The sequence below is a fragment of the Cynocephalus volans genome, chromosome 8 (genome assembly GCF_027409185.1).
Source record: "Cynocephalus volans isolate mCynVol1 chromosome 8, mCynVol1.pri, whole genome shotgun sequence".
NCBI classification, from domain to species: Eukaryota; Metazoa; Chordata; class Mammalia; order Dermoptera; family Cynocephalidae; genus Cynocephalus; species Cynocephalus volans.
In genome coordinates this window covers 35,851,735-35,874,321 of record NC_084467.1, presented here as the reverse complement: position 1 = coordinate 35,874,321, position 22,587 = coordinate 35,851,735, and the positions used below count along the sequence as shown (strand labels likewise).

Genomic DNA, 22,587 nt, shown 5'->3' with positions numbered 1-22,587 from the left:
CTTTGAGTCAGGTGGTGGTGGTAGCAAAAAGGAAGCAGAGGCAGCAGTAAGGGTCCAGGTTTACTCTTGGGGATAGGGAGGGATGAGGAGAAGGGGTCGGTGGGACGGGGGCGCCCCTCAGTAGTCAGCTGTGTAATCTGTGCCATGTAGCCCCCGGCACAGCAGTGTGAACTCCTTCACCATCTCCTTCACCCGCCTCTTGTTCACTCGCTCACTGAAGGAGGGAAGAGAGAGCAGGTTAGCACCATGTACCACTACCGCCTCTTCCACCCTATCAGAGCTCAGGCCCACCCCACCTCTGCTCACCGAAGGATCTGCTGGCTGAAGGTGTCCTTCTGTTCTGGGCTGAGGCGGGCAGAAGGAAAACCAGGTGGCTGCAGTGCCTCCTTGATCCACATGCTCAGGAGGCTGAAGCAGTGTTTGTTCAGGGCAAACAGGATGTCGGCAAAGTAGTCCATGAGGCTGCGGGAAGCCTGGCCCCCAATGGCCTGAGGGAGAGGAGTTCTCAGCACATCAGGGCCTTATTGCTTTTGCAGCAAGGATGCCTAACCACTCCCTGAGTCCTCTGGGATGGTTCCTCAGCCAAACTGCACATCACATGAGTGCAGCTTTTTGAGAGTCAGCTGATCCTCACAGCAACCCTAACAACTTTTAGCCATTTAATTGAGGAAGAAACAGAATCTGAGAGCTTCAGGAACCAAAGGCTCAAGCCTCCCAGAAAGCCAGCTGCCTCAGCAGTGAGGGCCCCCAACCCCATTAAACCCCCACTTGCTTCGTCTCACCTCCAGCACTGCTATGAGCAGCATACGACCATCCTCCTGTACCACCTTTCCCACAGACTCTACTTCCCCACACCGAGGCAGCAGTTCTGTCTGAAGAAGATGGAGAGGCCCATCAGCCCCAACTCCTCCCCACCTCTCCCTGAGGACAAGACCTACACAGCACACCCCTACCCCCTGGAGTCCTGGGCAGGGCAGGGCATTGGAGCGGCGGGGGATCAGGGGTCAGCATGGGACTCACAAAGAAGCCACAGGAGGCTTTGACAGTAGGTGCCTCGGGGAACTTGAGGGCCAGCACGGCTGTGGGAAAGGCAGAGGCAGATCAGATGGGGCCCAAGGATCCTCCCAAGGAACCCCAGGCCCACCTGTCCACGTGGCCCCACTTACCACACTGGAACACAGCTTTGACATCCAATCGTTCACACAGGAACAAATCTGGCTTCCGCTTCAGAGCCTGCAGGAGGTGGAGCTGGTAAGCCCAGCCCCAAACAGCTCCAAGGACCATCCCCCCACTCACCTGCCACCCCAGCCTCCAATTTCACGCATCACAGGTAAAGTCTGCCAAAACTAGCCACCCAGCCATCTCTGGGGGACCCAGACCACCCCAGAGTTCAGTAGGTCAGGTAAGGAGCAGCCCAAGGGATGCATGTACATGTATGTGTACATGAACGCACAAGTGTATGTGAGAAAGGTTGAGGGTGGGGGTCATGAGGCAGAAAGTTTGGGTGTCAAGTTACTCCCTGAGCAAACGCATTCTCCTGTTCCCTCTATCAGAGCCAGATCTCCTGCAGGCTCCAGGTAGCCAGCAGTGACTTTGTTTTGATTCAAAGAGGCAGTTGAGGCCCCCTGGGTTTGTGAACAGGTCAGCAGGAAGACGTAAGAGCCAGACACAGAGCCCCCAGCCCAGCAGCCCCCTCCCATGTCCCACCTGCATTCCTCAGGCACCCTCCACTTCCAGATCAAGAAGAGAAAAAGTAGGGCAGGAGCCTTGGAGCCTTGGCCCCACCTTTCACCCAGGATACCCTGTGTCCAGGCCCTTCTCAGCCATACCCACCCCAGGAGCCAATGCTGCCATGGGGGGAAGGGGGGGAGAAACAGATGGAGTGAGAGTGGCAGATGGCCCACCAAAAGGGGTACCAGGACATGACTGGCACATCCTCAGGTCACAGGACATGTGCTTCACAGCTCCAGCGTCCTAAACACTGCTGTTCCCCAGCAATGCCCCCAGCACATACTACTTAGACCCCAACCCTCCAACCCCTCACATGTCCTCTACCTCCCATGTTCATTCATGTGCAAACACCTCCACGTGGACCCTCACTTGAAATGCCCTACTTACACACCTCTGTCACACCCCTTACATACACACATTCTTCCACATCTACAACACACTCTCACTACATGGTCACAAGCCCAAACACCCCCACATCCCCAAACCATGTCCACACACCCACACCCTAAACCCACCCACAGTCCTCCAGCACATGTAACTCTCCCCACACACCCACCCACAAATGCACACTCACACACCCTCTCTGCCAAGGATACACCCTCGCAGATGCCCACACACATATCCATCCAAGTCCAAAACACTCCCCCGGCCCCCTGCAACTAGACTGTAAGTTCCAGAAGAGCAAGAAATGTGCCTGCTTTTGCTGCCCATTACATCCTCAGCACCTGGGACATTACCAAGCATGTATCACACACCTAATACATATCTGTGGAATTATTAAGCAAAGAAACATTACACTTACCCCAACTTAAAGGAACCCCCCCAACCCATAGGAGCCCCCAACACACAGACCCCCTCATCATGCAGACTCCACACTCCCATAGTCCAACACATATATCTTCCAAACCAGACATGTTCTAATCCAGACATACCAATACCATAAGATACACTCCTATCTTCCATACCATACACTCCCACAGCCCAACACACACACACCTCCAACACAGATCCACACTCAAAATCCATCTTGCCTAACATATCAACAAACAACACAAAAAACACAGCACACATCAATGTACAACACGCGTTGATGCACGTATCCACACTTCAACTACACATTTATCCCAACATGCAACACAATACACATGCTACTTACAGCAGCAGGTGATTTCTGTTCCCTTCCCCAACCAAACTCGAAACATACAATATAAGGTCCACCTCACTTAAACACATACCCAACGCAAACACCTCCTAAAGTGGTCTCACAGTGGAGCCTGCACCCCACCTCCCAGCAGCAGCACAATCTCTCCAACAGCCCAACTCTGGGCTCCACTGGGCACATTCATCTTCAGCCCTGCCCTTTGGAGCTGCTCCCAGCCTACCTCTCAGGAGCAGGCTGGGGGCACTGAGGCAGGCAGTCCCCGGCAGGAGCACGGGGACAGTGAACCCCAGGCCCCTCAGCTCCAGCCCTACTCCTGAACTTCTCGGGCAAGCCAGACACACAGGAGTTGCTGGGCACAGTTACCACCCCCTCCCTTCCTCCCCCCACCAGGCCAGCCCAGCTCCCTCTCTTCAGGATCAGCCTCTCCCTGGTCTTTGTAGAAGACTGAACTAGTTGAGGCAAAGGGGCACTAAAGGAGGATGTTGGGTTGTCAACTTCCACGGAAACAGATGAAGAAACTCTATTCAACTGAACAGAAAAAAAATTTGTCAACAGAAAGCTAAAAATAGGCTTAAATTGAATTTCAACATAAGAGAAAGAGAAAGAGAGAGAACAGAACGTGAATGAATAAAACTAAAACACACCTGTGCCAGGAGTTGCATAAATGAATCAACAATATCAGGATGATCCCTGGGCCCTAAAATATAATAAAGATGGAACTTAAGAAAAAATTATACAAACAGCAACTCAACCTCATATAGTTATGTGGGACTGAGAGCCTGCAGGGAGACAGCGTGGGGGCACATGAGCAGCAGGAAGCAAGATAAAGAAACAAAACATACAAAAACCATGAACTGGGAGAAGCCCAACAGAAAGAGACGGCAAAGTGAAGGACGGGCCTGCCCCAGCTCCCCCCAGAGGGCTTTCCACCTACTCCCCACTCCTCTTCAGGCCAGTCACCCAGTGATCCCTTGGTGCTCGAGCAATTCTGGACTCCATGTAGCTAAAGAAACAGCCCCCACAATTTGGCTGTGGCCTCCCACAGGATGCAACAGCCCTACACTGCTTCCTAGCACCCACCTCCCCATCACCAGCCATCGAAGAGGAGGGCAGGGCTGGTGAAGGGGTTGCTGTGGTACCTCCTTTTGAGGCATGGCTGAAGGCTCTGGAAAGGCCAGGACATCAGGGCCTGAGTAAGAGTCCCCTCACTGCAATGACCTTAGGGTTCTTGGTCTGACCAAGGAAAGTAATCTATAGGGTCCACTTAAACCAGAGGACTCCTGCTTGGGTAAGGCAGTGCCCAGTGTGCTGTGGGGATGGCTGGGTACCTCACTGGCAGGGCCTAGGGGAGGAAATGGCATTATAAGGCCAAAAACCAAAGTCTCACTCCAGCAAAGCCCATCCACATGGACACTGACTCAGCTGAGAGCCAGGCTCAGGGCTGAGGACCAGCTCCCACTACCTGGACATGCCAAGAAAGAGGGAAACCAGTCAACATGTCCCCCCATAGTCCAGTGACAGAGCCTGAGGAAGGGATGACTAAGACTGGGACAGCGTAACAGTTATGGGGGCCATCCTGTCCAGCAAGACAACAAACAAGCCCAACAAATATGATGCTGGACACTTCTGCCTCCAGGTCTGATGATTCCTGTGGCAAGAACAAGGCATGCCAGAGTGCCTGCCCGGGCTTCTCTAGTCTCAGGAGGATGCGATACAAAACCATCTGCCTAAGAAAGACACCACTAAGTAGCTGTGTGAACTTGTGCAAGCCACAATGCTCAGTTTCTCCATCTGTAAAGTAGATACTAATCTGTTGCCTACTTCTTTCTCAAGACTATGAGCCTGTCTCTTTCATATTTGAACCCTGAGTTACTTAAGTCCTAGAAAGTGAGGCCCATTCGGATCCCTGTACAGGCCAGTCACCAAAAAAAAAAAAGTGAGGTCCGATGTGCCCCATGCCTGGGTCCCCCTGCAGAACAGCAGGTTCAATGTTCAGCAGCCACCCTGCTAGAGGTGTGCCAGACAGTGAGGAAAAAAGGTTCCAAGAGCAGGGAGCCCTTGTGCTCCTTTATTTAACAGTGTCTGAGGCCTCCTCTATGCTGGCCTCATTCTGGGAACTGGGGAAGCAGAGAGAGAAGACTCAACTCTGCCCTTCAGGGGCTCAGTCTAGGAAGAGAGACAGACATGTAAGCGGATTATTGTGTGTGATCAGTGCTGTATTAGCAGTGTATACACAATGCAGTTTCAGCACAGAGTTAGAAAGACCCAGTTCTGCCTCAGAGAACTTCTCTGAAGACTGATGCAGTCTTCTTCCTTTCTAAGTCATGAAGGAAAGGGCATACAGCATTCCAGTCAGAGAAACAAGGCACAGGGATCAAATGGGACACAGTAAGGAAAAAGTCGGTGTGGCTGGAATGTTGGAGTCAGGAGGACATTGGCAGGAGAGGACATTAGAAGTATGCCAGAGCTCTGTCACGTGGATGGGAATGGTACAATAACCTGAGGGCAATGGGGAGCAATGAAAGGATTTTAAGCCAGAAAGGAAAAATACCCAGACTTGTGTCTATAGAGACATTATGTCTAGTGTGCAGAATAGATCAGAGAGAAGGGCAGATGTCAAGGAAACCAGATAGAAGGTTGCTGAGGTAATCTGGGTGAGACCCTAAACTGAGGCAGTGGCCATGGAGGGCAGGGAGAAGTGGGCCAACTGAGGCGCCAGGATCACAGGGTCTTGTCCCAGACTGGATACCAAGAGTGGGAGAGGTGGGGTTTAGGACAACTACACCAAAGTTTCTGGCCCAGTTTTCATGGCCCACAGAAACAGAGGCCAGGATCATGGGACCAGACCCTGAGGATATGAGCAGAGAGCACTCTGGGCTCCAGCTGAGACCCCTGATAAGCCTCAAACCTGAGACCACAAATCCATGCAAGACTCATGAGGCTGGCAGAACAGTGCTGTTTCTTTCCCAAGTTAGAAGCCTAGGTTAGACAGCACGGAAAGCCTGGATCCTCTGCTCCCAACTCTCTCGGCAGAGGGCCACAGTGACTTGGGAGCTGGGATCACAGCCAAAGGTACTTGGCTTTTTGCCTAGAAAGGACTAAGCCCTGATGCAGGGAAAGGAGCCAGCACTCTCTGAGTACTTCATGGCAAAAACCCCAAGCCAGGGGCCCAGCGGTACAACTTTAATACCTAAAACAGTCATATTAAGGACACTATCTCCATTTCACAGATATGGAAATAAAGGCTCGGCAAAGGTAGTGACTTGCCCATGGTCACACAACTAGTTGGTGGTGACGAGCTTAGAATCTAGGTCTTTCTCACCTCAAAGCCCATGCTCTTTCCACTTTTCATTATATCCCAAAGGGAAGGAGCCAGCCTAGTGTCTCAAGTCCCTCAGAGCTTCTGTCCCCTCTTTCCCCCATATCCAGACTGGCCCTGAACCCAGCAGGCCAGTAGAAGACAACATTCACCCTCTTATCCACTTCAACCTAAGGTATCAACTATTTGTAAGGTGACAATTGTGCTGTGCTTGATCCCATAAGTTTCCCATCAAGTCCCATGTGTGACTCAGGGAACAGAGGAAAACAGAGTGGGCAGCTTTGGCTCCCCAGTCGGGGAAGCAGAGGCAGTGGCAGTGGTGGCAGCAGCAGAGACCCTGGTCAGGACTTACCTTGTTGGAAGAGAGTGAGCGTGACAGAGGTGACGAGCAGGAAGAGGCCCTCGATTGGGGGAAAGTGGGCAGGCTCATGAGCAAAGATGTGGACCAACTACAAGGAAGCAGGGAATACTGGTCAGCTGAGGCCTGTCTTGCCAAGGTTGGTCAACATCACAGGAACGCAGGTGGGGACCCCAGTCACAGCAGCCACCTGACCCACCCCAACCCAGGGTCAGATCTCTGGCCAAGATGAAATCCAGAACACTAGCTGCCCCAACCAGAAGGCCCACCTGTCGAGTGAGGTCAAGAGCAGAGGCCTGGGGGATGGTACTGTACATCCTGCCCAGCATCTCACACAGCTGTGGCACCATGGGGGCAAAGTCATCCAGCAGTGTCTTGACAGACTTCTCAAAGATAGCGCACACCGCCTTGGGAAGAAAGCAAAGGGGCCCTGCTCAGCAGGTAACAACCAACTGGAACAGAACTGAAGCCCTGCACAGAGGCCTAAGAAAGGACCCTTACCTATAAGCCTTGCCTGGCCCTGCAAACCAAGGAAGGCAAGCAAGACTGACCCTCACCCTGAAAGGCAGGGGCAAAAGGGGCACAAGATGTAACTTTGCAACTTAACTCTTGCTACTTACATCTCCACTATTTCCTCTCAGACAGCAGCAACAGCAACAGAAACCTGAATTGAAAAGGGACCAAAGGCAGGTCTCTGATGCTAAAACAGATGCCTGTCACTCAGCCCTAACATCATAGTTCTTTTGTCAAGCACTTCTTGTGATACTAGGGAGTTCTAAACATCTTTCCAAAAGATTCCTTGTGTCTCTGGAGCAGGATTATCCTCCCCTATTTTCTCCAGACCACCACAAGCTGAAGCAGGGCAGCAACATCTTACTCTTGCTCCACCTCTGAGCAAAGTCACCTTGGAAGCAGAGAGCATGGGTCAGAGCTTACCTCCACCACCTGGGCATCATTCAACCACTTGCTCAGCACCTGCTGGATAAGCTGGAAGACCTGCTGCAGCACCACCACCACCTAAAGACACAGGGAGAAGTGAGATGCCCCTGCCGTCCCTGTCACCCACCTGAGAAGGACTTGGTAGAAGGGAGTTGGCAAGGAGTTCAAACCTATTACCCCAGACTGCACATTGAAGACTTAGTGCAGGGAACCCCTGGGGGCAGGAGCAGTTTGCTGAACCCCCATGAATGACAGAGGAGGATGTCCTGAATTCTAGGGATCATCTCAGAGGAAGCCTCAAACTGCAAAGCAGAGATATCACAAGTGCTTCATGAGATTATGAAAGCTTTGTAAACTTATTTTTTTTTAATCACTCCCTATTCATTCCATTTCTGCTCAGTAAACTCAAGGCTATGGCTAGCACCTGAAGGAGTCTGAGATGCTGTCTCACCCAAATAGGCTTGGGGTTGGGAGTCCCAGGGGAGGCAAAGATGTGAGCAGTTTATAGAGGAACAGGGAGCAAACTGAGGGGCTGGGAGGTAAAGGAAGGCAGAAGAGCGACTACCACAGAAAGAGGAGGGGGTCTGTGGGACGATGATGGCCCAGGCTTAGTCTGGGGCCAAAAAAGTAACTGAAATAGATGGGGAGTTGAGCAGAGAAGTCAGGATTCCTATGGCTTCCTTTTCTCCAGGAGAAAGTCTTCTGGGAACACTGACCAAAGCAGTCCCTCATATCCGTACAGAACTTTACAGTCTGCAAACTACTTTCCCTCAAGACCACATTTGCTGTCCAGCAAAGTTCTATGAGGTAAGCAAGCCAGATATTCCAATGTTCATAGTTTTGAATAGGAAGCTAAGGCTTGCCCCAGATCAAACAGCTTGTAACTGGTCACCCCATCCCCTGTGCCCAAGCTTATTACAGTACTTATCACACTGCTTTGCGACAATCTGTTTACATGTATTTCCTCTAGACTGGGAGCAACTCAAAGGCAAAATCTATTACATGCAGAGGATGTAAGCATCCTCAGTACCTGCAGGGGACAGCAAATGCTGAAATAGAAGGCCCCACAGAGTTGGGCGTTGAACATGGGCCCATAATAACATCACTTGGGGGTTGGAGGATATAATGTCAGTGTCCCTCAAAGGGCCAAGGAATCTTAATGACATCACCCCAATTGGGCTGGGGACAAGGATAACGTCATGCACACGGCTGAGTGAGATAATAACATTGCTATCTACAGAATGGGGGGCAATGAAATACATTAACCTCATGGGGCCAGGGGAACAATGACATTACCCACAGAGTTGGGAGTAACAATGACTTTCCTATGGTGGGGGGGCAGGGGGTGGAATGGCAAAGACAATGTCACCCACGGGGTTGGGTCCCTGCGGCACTGGCAGCTTCCGGAGCTCAGGGCCTTCATGATCATCCTCATGATGACTGACGTCCAGTGTGGTGAAGAGGTTGGAGAGAAGCCCCAAGATGTGGACAATGGCCAGCTTGTTAGAGGGATTAGGCTATAGGGAGAAGTGAACCAAGCTCCAGATCTCCCAGCACCAGCGTGGTCCCCAACCCTGAGTGCCAGCTCCAACCCCCCCTTCATTGGCCATAGCCCACACAAGGGGAAGCCCCAGGGTCCCAGTGCTGCTCCCTGGCCCCCAGAGCTCACTCACTATCTCCTCTGCCAGCTTCTCTAGCTGCTGGATATAGGGCGAGATGAGTGAGTGTAGGTTCTTCAGGATCTCCTCTACCTGCAGGGCTGACAGCAGGAAGCCCAGTGCCTGCATCAGCCACATGCACTGGCTGGTCTGTGGGGCAGAATATGGGTGATCAGTCCTGTCCACATCTAGTTGTGGGTAGCATGGAGAATAGCCTCTTGGGGAAGGTTCCAAGAGCAGAAAATAAGGGACAAGGGGCAGGGGAAGGCAAAAGACGGGATTTCTGAGATAAGAGATCCCCACAACACCCCCAAGGAGACCCCTAGAAACTTTTGAGCCGTACCTTGTGGATCTGTTTCATCAGGACATCCTGGGAGTAAAAAGAAGGAACATGGTATCAATGCAGTGCAGAGTGTGCCCTGAGGCCCAGCACCACCAACGGCCTCTGCATACCTGGGAGACAGCCACAATGTTGGCAGCATAGGGCGGCAGGTCATACTTGCACTCCCTGCAGATTTTCTTGAGGGTGGACACAGAAGAGACAGAGAGCTCAGGGTTGCCTAGGGCATGCAGTACGAGGGGCAGAACGCTGTTGATCATGACAGGGTGGTCAGCCAGCCATTCAGACAGAGCTCCTGGAAGAAGGGAAAGAGGAGGATGTCTGAGACAGGCCAGGATGGCTTTGTACCATGCCTCTGAGGCAGGCAGACATCCTAACAAGGTCAACTTGCAGCCCCAGCAAAGAGCACTGCTCATTCAGGGGACTGAATGGGCAAATATGTGTGTGTACACTCAAATATGAGCCTTTCACCCAAGAAGCAGGAAGGGGTTACTCAACAGAGGCCTGGCTCTGCTGTTCCATTGATAGTGAACTAGCCTCACTGAACTGCAGCTCAGTACACTGTAGGAAGGGCCCCTCAGTACACTTAGTTGGCTGCAAAGCTGACTATGTATACGGGCATGCATCTGGATAGGACCCCACATGCTGGCCGTGGCGGGGGTTGGGTGCCATGGCTCTGGGAATGTGGTCGTGGGTGTGCGGCAGGCCTCACCAATGGTGAACATGACAGTATCTGCCAGCTGCACGTTGCTGATGCTGATCCGTGGGATGAGGCCAATGAGCCCAGGCACCACATCAGAATAATTGACGTCGATGGTCTCCGCAATGGATTGGAAGCCGTAGAGCAGGGCCTCCGTGTGCTGGGGAAAGAAGGTGCCACTGGCTTGGCTGAGAAGGAGGGTGTGACATGTCTGGGAGGGCTGAGGGAATCAAGCTTGGGAGGTACCTGCCAGGAGTAGGGCTCCTCTGAGCTGGTGAGCAAACGGCCCAGCTTGTCATAGAGGTTGCTGAGCAGCTCGGCCCCCAGCATCTCATAAACATACATGAGCGTGTCTGAGATGTCCACCCTGAGAAGCAGATGAAGCCTTTTTACACTGTCTGGATCCTGCCCCCAGGCCTAGGAGACTACCCAGTACCCTCACAACCCTGCAAAAATGCCTAGAGAATAGAGAAAGGAGCCCCAGAATTCAGGAAACCTGGCCTTGGACCCCTTCCCTCATTGCCTTCATTATTTCAGGACTCCAGTTAGAGCTAGGTTTGATCTGCTACCATCACCTGTAAATTCGGAACTGCTCCTTCTCATCTGAGGACCAGAATCCATATTCCTCATCAGAAGGGAACTGGGCCTTATGCAGAAGTACATCCACCAGCTGGAAGTAGACCGGCCGGTATACCTGCTGGTACACAGCCTGCTTCTCTGCCTCAAAGGACAGAATGTCATCCTGAGACAGCAGGGAAGAGAATTAGCCACCTCACCCGTAGCCATAGAAGCCCACGATCCACCTTCTTCCATCACAGCCCAGTCCTACTGCTGGTTACACAGACACACCTGAAGTGTGTACCAGAAGGTGAGAGTTAGGGAACTGGTGGTCTCATTGACAGGATAGTGGCCAGGGATGCCTGTGCAGAACATGATCATGTTGACAAGTGCCAGGAAGCTCTGCCAGTGCTCCACTTGGTCCAGCAAGGCCCTGAGGAGGAGATACAGTAAGGTCATTCTGCCTCTCCCAAAGGGGTTCCATAACCCGATCTCTTAGAGGGCCCTGCTGTCCCACCCCCAGATGCCCCCCTCCTCACCGGGAGTGGTTCTCGCCCAGGGCCACAGCAATGCGACAGATGCCATGGGAGGTCTCCATGTCCCCATTCTGCACTGCCTGTCGCAGTTGTTCCTGCAGTCCCAGCACCAGCGGGATAAGTTTCAGGAGTGTGTTCACGTACCTAGAGGCATGAGGTGAGACCCATCAAAGCTATCTACCTACCTCCCACCAGCTTTGAAAGAAAGGTACGATCTCCGTGTCTTCCACCAAAGCCAGCCTCCCCATATCAAATCCTAAGCAAAAAAAAAAAAAAAGAGGTCATGGCCACATGGAGTTTTGACGTTGCCCATGTTGGGAAGAACCTTAGGTCAGGGATCTCCAGGAGATCTCTGGGAAGGAAGTATAAGAAGATCAGTGTTACGGGTTGAATTATTCCCCCCCTCCAAAACACACAAAAAGATATTTTGAAGTCCTAACCCCCAGTACCTGAAAATGTGACCTTATTTGCAAATCGGGTCATTGCAGATGAGGTCATACTGAAATGGGCAGGACCCTAAACCAATAAGACTGGAGTTCTTATAAGAAGACATCCATGTGAAGACAGAGACACAGGGAGAACCCCACGTGAGGACAAAGGTAGAGATTAAGCGATATAGCTGGAAACCAAGTAATGCCAAAGATTTCCAGCAACCCACCAGAAGCTAGGAAGAGGCAAAGAAGGATTCTCCTGCAGGTTACAGAGGGAGCATGGCCCTGCTGACACCTTGATTTCAGACTTCTAGCTTCCACAATTGTGAGACAATAAATTTCTGTTGTTCAAAGCCACCCAATTTGTGGTACTTTGTTACAGCAGCCCTAAGAAACTAATACAGTGTTAGGGGAGACTGAACAGGGTGGGAGACAGAAGAGTTAACACAGGCTCAGGAGCCCTGTTAAAGAAGACCTTAGAAGGCAGCAACAACTCATGACAGCATCAATCCCCACCATCCATTCCATCCCCTACCACCAAATTCCAACTCCTGTGTTGTCTGGTGGCAGTAGGAAGGGAGAGAAGTAGATGATGAACTCAGAGACCTAAGAGGCAAAATGGACTGGACTTAATGATTGATTGAATATAAGGACACTCTCAGGTTACTGGCTAAAGAACTAAGTAGAAACCTGGAGGAGGTGGGTAGAGGGAAACCGTAACACCTTTAACGGGAAGTGGGAAGTTGATAACTTCAGTACAGTATTAGGCATGTTAACTCAGAGGCAGCTGGTGGGATATGCAGGTAGAAGTGTCCAGAAACAGTTGGATATAAAGCCCCCAAACCCAGCAGAGAGGTTAGAGCAAGAGACATAGATTTGGGAGTCATCAGCTCACAGCTGGTAATTGAAGCTATGGGAGTAGATGAGAATTGTCCAGGGAGAAAGTGTTTAATGAATGAGAGAAAAGAAGAGGGTCCTGGTCAGAGCCCCAAAGTACAATAATCCCTGAAGGAGGAACAGAGGAAGCCCATACAAAGATTGAGAGAAGGCTAGCTCCGTCCTATTGGACCCCTCCTCAACAGCCTGCTCTGTGGAGATCAGAGTAAGCAGAAGCAGCATACTGTCAGGGGAGACGAGATGCTTGGGACCCCTCTGCTGTCAATCATAGAGTCACCATAGCAATCTATAAAGGGAGTGGGGACTGTGGATCTAGAAAAAGTTCTATCTGGACTTGCCCCAAGCAGGCTGCTAGGCAGTAGCATTATAACTTTAGTGGGAGGATGAGAAGCCCCAAAAGAGGCAACCAGTCCAGGGATGTTGGCCTCCTTCTCCATACCCCCATCCTGGTAGAAAAAGTCATCTATACCAGGATACCTCCAGCCCAGAGACAGCCCCAGGGGGTGCCGCCTAGATACAGCAAGGATAGCTTCAGTCTCATGACCCTGACACAGGCTGCACCACCAGACAATGGGCACCTTTCAGGCCAGACTCTGGCACAAAGAGCAGGGGCAGGGCCAAGGCCAAGGCCAAGGCCTGCAAGTTTCCCAGTAGCCCAGATGAGGGCAGGAGGTAGTGGCCTATCTCCAAAACATCCCCACTCTATTCCAAGGGTCCCTCCACCTGCTAAACTTCATGCAGATAGTAGGTGCTCAGTGAAGGTTCTTAATTGTCTCATCTGAGACTCATAATAGGATAAATCATGGACAACATAGCCTAGAAGGGCTCACAGTATTACTCAAGGTCATACAGCAACTCAGAGGCAGATTCCAGGTAGAGACAGCCCCTTAAACTGCAATAGGTCCACTTCTCTCTCAGAGCCCAACCAGAAATTCCCCAAAGGATCTATGCAGATCTCAGCCCATATCTCTAGTCCTAACTGATGGGAGCCCCCAACAGCCTGTGTAATTCATCTTCTCTCCTCCCCCAGCCTCAATAAAAAGCTTTTCCTGGATTAAAAACATATTTCATGAAAAAGAAACAAACAAACAAACAAAAAAAACATTTCAAAGGAGAGAGCCAAGAAACAGCAGCAGCGATGGAGGGAGCAGAAAAAGGGTGACCTGAGTGCAAGCTTAACCATGGGAAGGGCGGCTGTCAGTAAACCTGGGGAAGGCAATGCTTGGATGACCCAGGAATCAAAGCCACTGAAGGTGACTTTCTCAAGCCAAAGCTAGGAAACAGAACACAACAGGGCCCAAGCTCTGACTCTGGGCTAGCTACAGCCCATCCATGGGGGAAACTCCTACATAGATTTCCTACCAACTGAGCACCTGTGCTTGAGATCTGTGAGTGGACTGGAGAACAAGTCTGAGGCCCCAGAGGTTTCAAATTTGGGGGAGAGAGACAAGGAGGACGTCTTTAGAACCATAACTGAGACAGGGTTCAAGAGCCCTGGCTCCAGTGGTCAGCTCTAGCAGCTGGCGCAGGGCTGCTGGGACTCCTTGGCTGCTGCTCACACTGAGCTGCAATTAGAGCTCCAGGAGCTGAGCTGAGAAAATGGGGAGAGTTGCTAAGCAACCAAGGGGCTACAGCCAATGGGCACCCAGGCGGCTGTGGGTTCCCTCACTGGCTCCTTGCTCACTCATCCCTTCAGAGAAGGGGCATCAATTACCTGCCAGAGCCCTTAAGACTGGCTGAGTGTATAAACTTGGGTGCATCCAAGGACACCCCACATCACCCAGGCACCTGCCCTGATCAGTTCCCCTTAGCCACCAACTGTCTAAGCCCCCCCAGCACTTGAGCTTCAGGCTGCCAAGAGAGGGTTTCTCCTGGGACTTGGTATCCACCTTAAGTTGGAAAACCTGGGAAGCCAGGGGAGGGGTACCATACTAACTGCCAACGCAATCATGATACCAAATACTAGCAACTGCCATTTACGGAGTACACAGGAACCATGCTAAACCCTTTACAGATATTTTTTTATTTAATCCTCATACCAAAATATATATTTTTTAATCAACCCAATATTTGTTTAAAGTTTTATAAGGAGAATAAAGAAAAATAAATAAAGTTTTCTAAGGCAGTGGTTAAGCACATTATCTACGTGTGTGTATACATATGTATATACATACATACATATATGTAAAAATGTAAAAAGAAACCAACCGCTTTTCAACTTTAGCCACCGATCAAGTTAGGCCATTGTCTATTGCATGATTCAGTTTCTACTTCTTATGACCAATTCTAAAAGTAAACAGCCTTAATCAGTTTTAACAGTAACTACATATGTTTCTCCTCCTTTTTTTTAAAAGTAAGTAAAGTTACCGTTAAACTAATCACATATGGTAGAAAGGCAGAACACACACACAATAACACACACAGTCCCCAATTTAAAACAAATGGTGTACTAATGATCTGTATGTACAAATGGGTGCTGCTGACTACCACACCCACCTGCCCCCAGCAGAGGCCACAAAGGAACTCCCATTACTCAGGGAGTCAAAATATTCTTTAGTGAATGAATACCAGGGGCAGGCCTTATGCACATTATCCTATTTAAACCTAACAACTCTATGAGGTTGATATGATCACCTCCATTTTATTGATGAGGAAACTGAGGCTTAGCAGTGGCTTACCCAAGGTCTCAGATCTAGTGGACAATCAACGATTCAAACTCAAAACTCAGCCATGACTAATGCCAAGGCTTGAGACATGAACCACTCTTCCATGCAGTTTCTTTCAGTGGTTTTCCCCTCCAACTCTGCAAGGGTTCCCAAAGCTCTGTCTCTGAAATGTCAGTGTTTAGTCCTGCCCTTTCCAATCCAACTTGTACCAAAAATCTTAACAGGTCATTTTCTCTGCTTAAAATCCTTTAACATCTTCACATCATCCTCAGGAGGATGAAGACCAAAATCTTAAGCTTGGCTGACGATGTCCTGCATGGTTTGGGCCTGGATTTCCTACAACTCTGGCCTTTAAACACTACTGTTTAATTATACCCACAATTTACAAATCATTAGACTCACCAGGCTCTTTCACACCCTTCCCTTGCTTGGGCTCTTTCATCTGTCTGGAATGTCCTCCCCATATCCATCACTTCCATGTGGCTAACTCTTACATAGCCCTCCAAGCACAGCTCGGTTGTCACTTCCTCTGGGAAGCCTTTCACAACACTCAGGCTGGATTAAATGCCTCCCCTCTGGGCTCTTAGAGCCCCCTGCTTTCTCTATCAGAGCATTCATTATGTTGACTATACTTGCCCACTCATGTGTCCACTAGATTGTGAGCTCCTGACATGCAGAAGTTAAAGCATTCATCTATATGCTCCCAATACTCAGTATAGCATCCAACACAGGAGGTGCTCAATTAACATTTGCCAAACGAACACTTCACTACTCTCACCTTCTTACAGGTCCTTGAATGTACCCACCACAGGTCTTTGCAACTGCTGTGGTTCCAGAAGCCTGGAACGCTCCCCCTCCTCCCCCAGTCACCCCCACTTCTCCTCACTCAGGCAACTCCTACTTTTCATCCATCCAAAAAATATTGAATGCTACCACATGCCAGGCACAATGTGACAGAGTAAAATGACAGAGCCCCTGTACTCACAGATTTGAGAGACTAATGGGGAGACATAAATTATTTATAAAGAAATCATGTTATAGGCTAAGGAGGAAAAATACTGAAAACTCTAAGATAATTAACAGAAGACCAAACTTAGTCTTAAAAATCATGGAAGACATCTACAGAAGTGAAATTTAAGCCAAAACAGAGGTGATATGTCAAGTACATGTGACAGTTCAGAGGCTGGAAGGGGCATGGGACATTAAAGGAGCTGAAAAGACCATGTGAGAGAGTAGAAAGCAAGGAAATCAGTATGAGATGAAGTTGGTGATGCCATATTGTGCAACATCTTTATGAGTCACATTAAGGATCCTGAACTTTACCCTAAGAGCAGTGAGAAACCACTGAAGGATTCTGATCAGAAAGGAAAGATCAGATCCTCACATTTTTCAAAAGATATCTCTGCTGGGACAATGAAGGGTAGAAGAAAAAAACAGGGAACCGGTGAGAAAGCTCTGCAGTAATCTGGGGAGAGAAATGATGATATCTTGGGCTAGGGTGGTAGCAGTGGAAATAGAAAAAAATAGATTTGCAATATCGCCAGGAGCAGAACAGCCAGAACTTGGTGATTGGTTGAGAGAATGAGAAGAAAGAGTCAAATATTTTAATGGAACAATGCACTGGATGATTAGTTGTTTAATGTCTGCCTCCTTCTCTGAACCATGAGGACAGGGACCAAGTCTTGTTTGATGCCTTGCTATATCTCCAGCATAGGACCATGCATGCAGTAGGCACTCAATTATTATTTATTGAACAGATAGATGGATAGGTGTGTGGTTGGCCAAGCAGGCAGTCCCTCTCTGGGCAGGTGCTCACCTCTGCGCATCAGGCTGTGAGATGGCATTCACAATGGCCTCCACACTGCTGTCAAAGAGCTCCGAGTCCTGCAGGGCAGCGAAGGCAGCCTGAATGAGCGCCTCACAGTCCTGCAGTGGCACCTCCAGCTGCACCCAGCTGGAAAAGCACTTGAGCACCTTCTGACGCACACAGCTGGGTGAGCTGGGCTGCTGTAGCAGCTGCTCCAGCAATGGGAAAACAGCCCCACACTCCACCGCCAGGCTGGCCCGCACCAGGCCTTTCCGGTACTGGGGCAGGCGGCTGGTCTGGAACTCCTCAGGCAGCACTGTCAGTAGCTCTAGCAGGGCCAGACAGCGGCCCTGGCCATCCACCGGTGAGTCCTCAGCCTGGAAGAGCCGTACCATATCGGCCACAGCACATGGCCAAGCATCAGGCATCATGCTGAGAGCCAGAGAGGCCAGTGCCACGCACAGCCGAGTCAGCACAATCTTGGAGCCACTGGCAAAGCGGGTGATCTGGGTGAAGAGCTGTGCCTTTAGGCTTTCATACTGGTCAGTGGGGATGTCACTCCAGTAGCGAGAGATCTTGATGTGCAGGGCACTGGCCCCAAAGTATTGGATCTCAGGCACCTTGTCGGGCTGCAGTAGCTGCCAGCTGAAGTGCCAGGCCTGTGGGGAGACCTGGGCCTGCATCAGCCACTTCTGAGCCAGGTTCTTGTTCTCAATGTTGGGGTCGTAGTACAGCTGGTGCAGCGCCTGCAGGACAGCACAGGACTGAGCAGGTGCTGGCCACTATGGATTCTGCCAGAGCCCAGAACAAAAGGAGTGACTTGGTCCTGCAAGACTGCTCCCTCTCCCTGACTGGGGGGCTGAACAAGAAGGAAGAGCTCAAGGCTCTGCAATGTTTCCTGGGCCCAGGGTCCTGCTGATATCTTGAGAGCCTGAACCTTGCCCATGCTCTACCATACCCTTTTATCCGTATAGCAAAAATGTTATGGATTCAGAGAGGGAATCTCCACAGGAAAGCAGAAAAAGAGGAGGCCTTGAGGGCAAGGCCTATGTGGAAGGAATGGCTCCATAGGGATGAAGCTAAGCCTGAGAGGAGCATGGAACAGCCTGAGGGGCCCTGACCCTCCCAGGCACAGCTGCTCCCATCAACTCCAACAGCTCCATTCGGTTCCCTCAGGATCATCCTAGGTCACTCCAGATGCTGGCACCAAAGCCAGTGTGAAATCTGAGCAGGACTAAGACTTCTGCTGGGCAGCCCTGGGGCAGACACATACTGGAGAGGAGGGTGAGAACACCCCTCAGAAAGCACATGTGAGGGTCCAACAAGCTGATCCAGAGAAACCTTGGTTGTAGTTGCAGTCCCAGCTAATGCTTAGCCTGGAGCTCTCAACTAGCAGAATCCCTAGGGTCCCAATTCCAATGGGACTTCATACAGTTAAGAAAACAGTGGTTTATCTCCCTGGTAGCACACCACCATGCCAACACTATCCAGCTCCAAGGGGTGGGAAAGTGAGGCCAGGACCCTTAACCGTAAAGCAGGCTCCATCCAAGCAGGCTTAACCCTATCTGTAGCCCTGACAGCCAGTTATAGCCACTATTCCTTGCTTGGCCCCTCAGGGATGCCAAAGCAGGCAGAAAAGAGAAGAAGGGAGGCATCTTCATTGTTTATTATGGCAAACAGGGCTCAAGAATAACAAGTGAACATCTGCAAAAATCCCCTGCTTTCCAGCAAGGTAGCCCCATCTCTCCCCATTCATCCCATGGGGCTTGCATTCCTGTATTCCAGGCTGCTGGGAGCAGAACGTAGAAAAGAACCAGGGAAGCAGTTCAAAAAACATGGATTGGGCAATGGGGGAGCCTGGGAAGGTGGGCCATGGCAGGGAGCTATGTGGGCAGGTGAGTAGGGAAAAGCCCTGTAAGGTCACCAGCAGGGCCAGGCCACTTGGACCCAGCACAAAATAAAGGAGCCAGCCCCTCTCCTGCATGCCCAGGACTGGTCTGGCTTCCATCCAATAAAGGAAGGACCCTTCTCCAGAGAAGAGCAAAAATATAGCCCAGATTGTTCTGGTTCGAGATTATTTTCTGAGCCCTTGGCTCAAAGTCAGGTTCAGTATAGTCCAGCATCAGTATAGTTCTCAGGGACTAAGATTCAGGTATCCTGGGTTCCCGGTTTCCTACCGCACTGCTCATGCAGTTCCCACGGAGCTGGAGAACGGCCAGTCTGGCTGGAAGTCTAAGCCATCAGCACCCTAAAGGGACCATCCCAAGACCCTAGAGCATCTGTCCATAGGGCACCCGTGTCTAAGGAAAGCCAAAAATAGCCCATTAGGATACTGCAACACTGCTGCCCTGCCTATCCAGAAAGACAGAAAATGCCAGGTGCTCTGGGGGCACCATTCCAGCGGGCACTCAGCCCAGGCCTGAGCTCTGGCGTTAGTGTCAGTCCCCAGAACTTCTGCTCTGTCACTGGAGTGCCCACCCCAGAACCCTCATACCTTCTCCACGTTCTCCACAGTGAAGTCCAAGGCTGGTGCTGCTCCAGCCCCTGCAGCCCCCAGCTGCTCCTCCCGCCGCTCCATCTTTGCTCCCTCCCTGGCAGGGAGGTGGACCCTGATCTGTCTCCTGCCCCAACCCCTCGGCTGCTGGCCCCCTGCTAGACCTGGGCTTGGGTGCCCAGGAAGTGGTGGGATGAGGGGGGGCCCAGGTCGGGCATGGCTGCCAAGGCCTCCCCACCCCGTTTGAGGGTGAGGGGCTTGCCAGAGACAAAAAGGGGTGCTCTTAGGAGACCCACTGAGGGGGACTCCGAGGAGGGAGCCGTCAGTGAGGAGCTCTCAGGCGGGGGTCCTAGTGGTAGGTCACGGCTCTGTCCCCAGAATCTGTGAGGAAGGGAGGCCTGTGGGGGAAACTGAGTCCCTGGCCCCTGAGGGGGTCACAGGGTTGACGGCCTGTACCCACTGTCTGGGTGAGCTCTCGGGTGCTATGAGGAGGTCACGGGGCTGGGGGGGTCAAGGGGGAGATAGCTCTTCGCGGGTTACGGAGGCGTCCAACGAAGCACGGGATGCAGCTTGGTGAATCTGGGGCGAAGAGTCCGTGGTGTTCAGTGGCTGGAGCAGGTCCCCTTCATTCGGCCTGGCCCGCGCTCTGCTCACCGCCCGGCTCCGGCCCGGCTACCGCCGCTGCCTCCGCCCCAGGGACTGACAGACGAGCCGGCCTGGCCGGGACGGGGCGGGGACCTCAGAAAGGCGCGGGCTGCCCCGAGCGCCTGTCCCTGGCACCGCCAACTCAAGCCCCCACCCCCTCCCGTCCTGGACTGCCCCGGCACGGCCCAGCACAGCCCGGCACTGCCCAGCGGAACTGCGTGGAAACTCATTCCGGGTCTTTGGCCCTGTCCTCGCGCCAGCGGGGCGCCTTCGAGCAGGCGACGGAGCGGCGCGCTACCCGAGGCCCCCGCCGAGCCAAGACCCCGCCGCTGCACACCCTGGGAAATGTAGTCCGTGTTGCGCACACCCGGAAGGCGGCACCTTGCGGGGGCCGGCCAGGAACACGTGGGTCGGGGACCCACGGAGCCCTACGGAGCCATGCCTGTCCCAGGCCTCCCGCCGCCGACAGGCACTGCCGGTCAGACCGGCGGGGGGCGCTGCGGCACAACTCCCTAGGAGAATATGACGCAAGGGGCAAGGGGCTGGAGGTGGGAGCCCTGGCTGGAGGATGGTGAAGGGAGACCCAGGTCACTCTGGTGCTCAGCTGCAGGCGCCTCCTCTGGCTCAGGAAAGCGGCCGTCCGGGAGGAAGGCGTCAGCACCTCCCAGAGAAAAGAAAAGGGGGCTTGACGCGCCTAAGGAATGAAAAAGGAAGGTTCTCGGGACCACCCGATAAGGAATCAGAAAAACCATACCATGGACAGTGCTCGGGGAATTTCATAAGGCTCCTGGAAACAACTTCTCTTTATGTGTAATTAGAATAAAAGCAGCTCTCATTTAAGTGCTAGGAGCAGTGCTTTGATTACCTTACGTTCAGTTCTCTCAACAACTCTGAGGTGGGTATTTTTATTCATTTTCAGGTGAGAAAAAAAACCCAGGATTGGGAAAGTTAAGCATGTCTTTCCTCTGGTCACAATGCTGGTGGCAGAGACCGGCCATCCATCTGGTCTGCTGCAAGCCCCAGAAGTCCCTGCCACTCATCCCTCCAGTTTTCCTTTTATTAACTCCTGCCAGCTACCCCAGCAGGGAAGAGAAAAAAATGATAACTTAAAGCGAAAGGATCTCTTGTACTTGTGTTCAAATGGAGAAAACTGGAATTGGCAGTAGCTGCTGAGGCCTGAGAGGGATTCCCTGAAGAAGAGGAACTTGATCTACACTTGAAGAATAGAGAGATCCTGGGGAGGAGGAGGTTCACTTAGCTGGTAAGCAAAGTCCAGTGGGACTCTAGTCATTCAACAAATCTTTGCCAAGAAAGTGTTTGAAGAGCAGCTAGTAATTTATGTTCAGTTTAAGGGGATATATGTGGGGTGAGTAAGGGCGAGGGGATGAGTAACAAAGATGAGGTTGGAAAGACAAGTTGGGAGTAATAGACTTATAGGAATTTGGACATTATCCTAAGTGCAATATGAAACCATGATGGGTTTTCAAGTGGGCAATGATGATTGCATTTGCACTTTAGAAAAATCTGTTTCCAGTATGGAGGATAAATTGAAGGAGGAAAGAATAGAGGCAGGAGACATTTGGAAGGAGGAAACAGGAAGCCAAAATAAAGTAACTGATTGCCAGCCTGTGCCTAGAGTGTGAAATACCCTTGGTCTGGTGCTAGCTGGAGGTTTCACTGGTGGAGGGCAGCGAGGAGAACGGTTAAGAGCATACATTCTGGAGTTAGGCCTAGGTTTAAAACCTGTTTATCCTCTTCCTAGCCATGAGACCTTGGCTTCTTCTGAAACTCACTTTTCTGAAAAAAGAAGAATTCCTTCATGGAAAAACAAACTGAGATGATACATGAATAGGGCTCAGCCCAGAGGACACAACTTGGTCAGCATGAGTTTTCTTCCTTCTTCTAATCCAGGTCTCCTTCTCACCCATGGGAGTTCCCTGGCAGAGAAAGAAGCCAAGTCACACCAATAATGGGTCCTGAACATGCTTCACAAATACTACCTGGGACAGATTGACTGAAGCCTTGGGGAGAGTTGGGGGTATTTCTCGGGGCCAGACCAGAGGGGATCTCCAGGAGACATGGATGGCAGTGCAGGATAGCTTAGAGCCAAGTGGGGGATGAATCTTTGGGAGCCAGTTACAGAAGTGTTCTTCTTGGAGGGATAAGAGCAAGACATATCAGGGCCAGAACCTGTGACAACCTTGGGAGAAGTCTGCAGATTCGGAAGAGAACAACCCAAAGCTCAGGAGAGGGGCAGAGGAAGCTTCAGTTAGTCACCTGGAACCACTACCAATCCATGTCCATGTAAAATTAAATGATCAGTTTGAAGTTTTTCAGCCTACTGAA

The 22,587-nt window shown here is 51.3% G+C and overlaps 1 protein-coding gene across 1 annotated transcript; it reads right to left on the bottom strand.

Moving 5' to 3' along the window:
- Positions 1-47: 47 nt before the first annotated feature.
- Positions 48-20,385, bottom strand: IPO13 (importin 13). Its single transcript, XM_063105639.1, has 20 exons — positions 19,597-20,385; positions 17,112-17,848; positions 11,305-11,445; positions 11,057-11,198; positions 10,783-10,949; positions 10,454-10,574; positions 10,220-10,367; positions 9,621-9,802; positions 9,511-9,537; positions 9,183-9,317; positions 8,883-9,026; positions 7,507-7,587; positions 6,840-6,977; positions 6,565-6,661; positions 3,538-3,590; positions 1,167-1,233; positions 1,021-1,079; positions 783-872; positions 307-488; positions 48-214 (listed from the first exon to the last, which is right to left on the bottom strand). Exons 1-20 carry the CDS (start codon positions 19,678-19,680, stop codon positions 118-120), a joined length of 2,892 nt encoding a protein of 963 aa, XP_062961709.1. The 5' UTR covers positions 19,681-20,385; the 3' UTR covers positions 48-117.
- Positions 20,386-22,587: the final 2,202 nt, after the last annotated feature.

Excerpts from the sequence above, each read along its gene's own strand:
- IPO13 (XM_063105639.1), bottom strand. The coding sequence starts at position 19,680 with ATGGAGCGGCGGGAGGAGCAGCTGGGGGCTGCAGGGGCTGGAGCAGCA. Across the intron at positions 6,978-7,506 it reads ATGATGCCCAGGTGGTGGAG|GCGGTGTGCGCTATCTTTGA; the intron begins GTAAGCTCTGAC and ends TTTCTTCCCAAG. Across the intron at positions 215-306 it reads TTCAGCCAGCAGATCCTTCG|TGAGCGAGTGAACAAGAGGC; the intron begins GTGAGCAGAGGT and ends TCCCTCCTTCAG.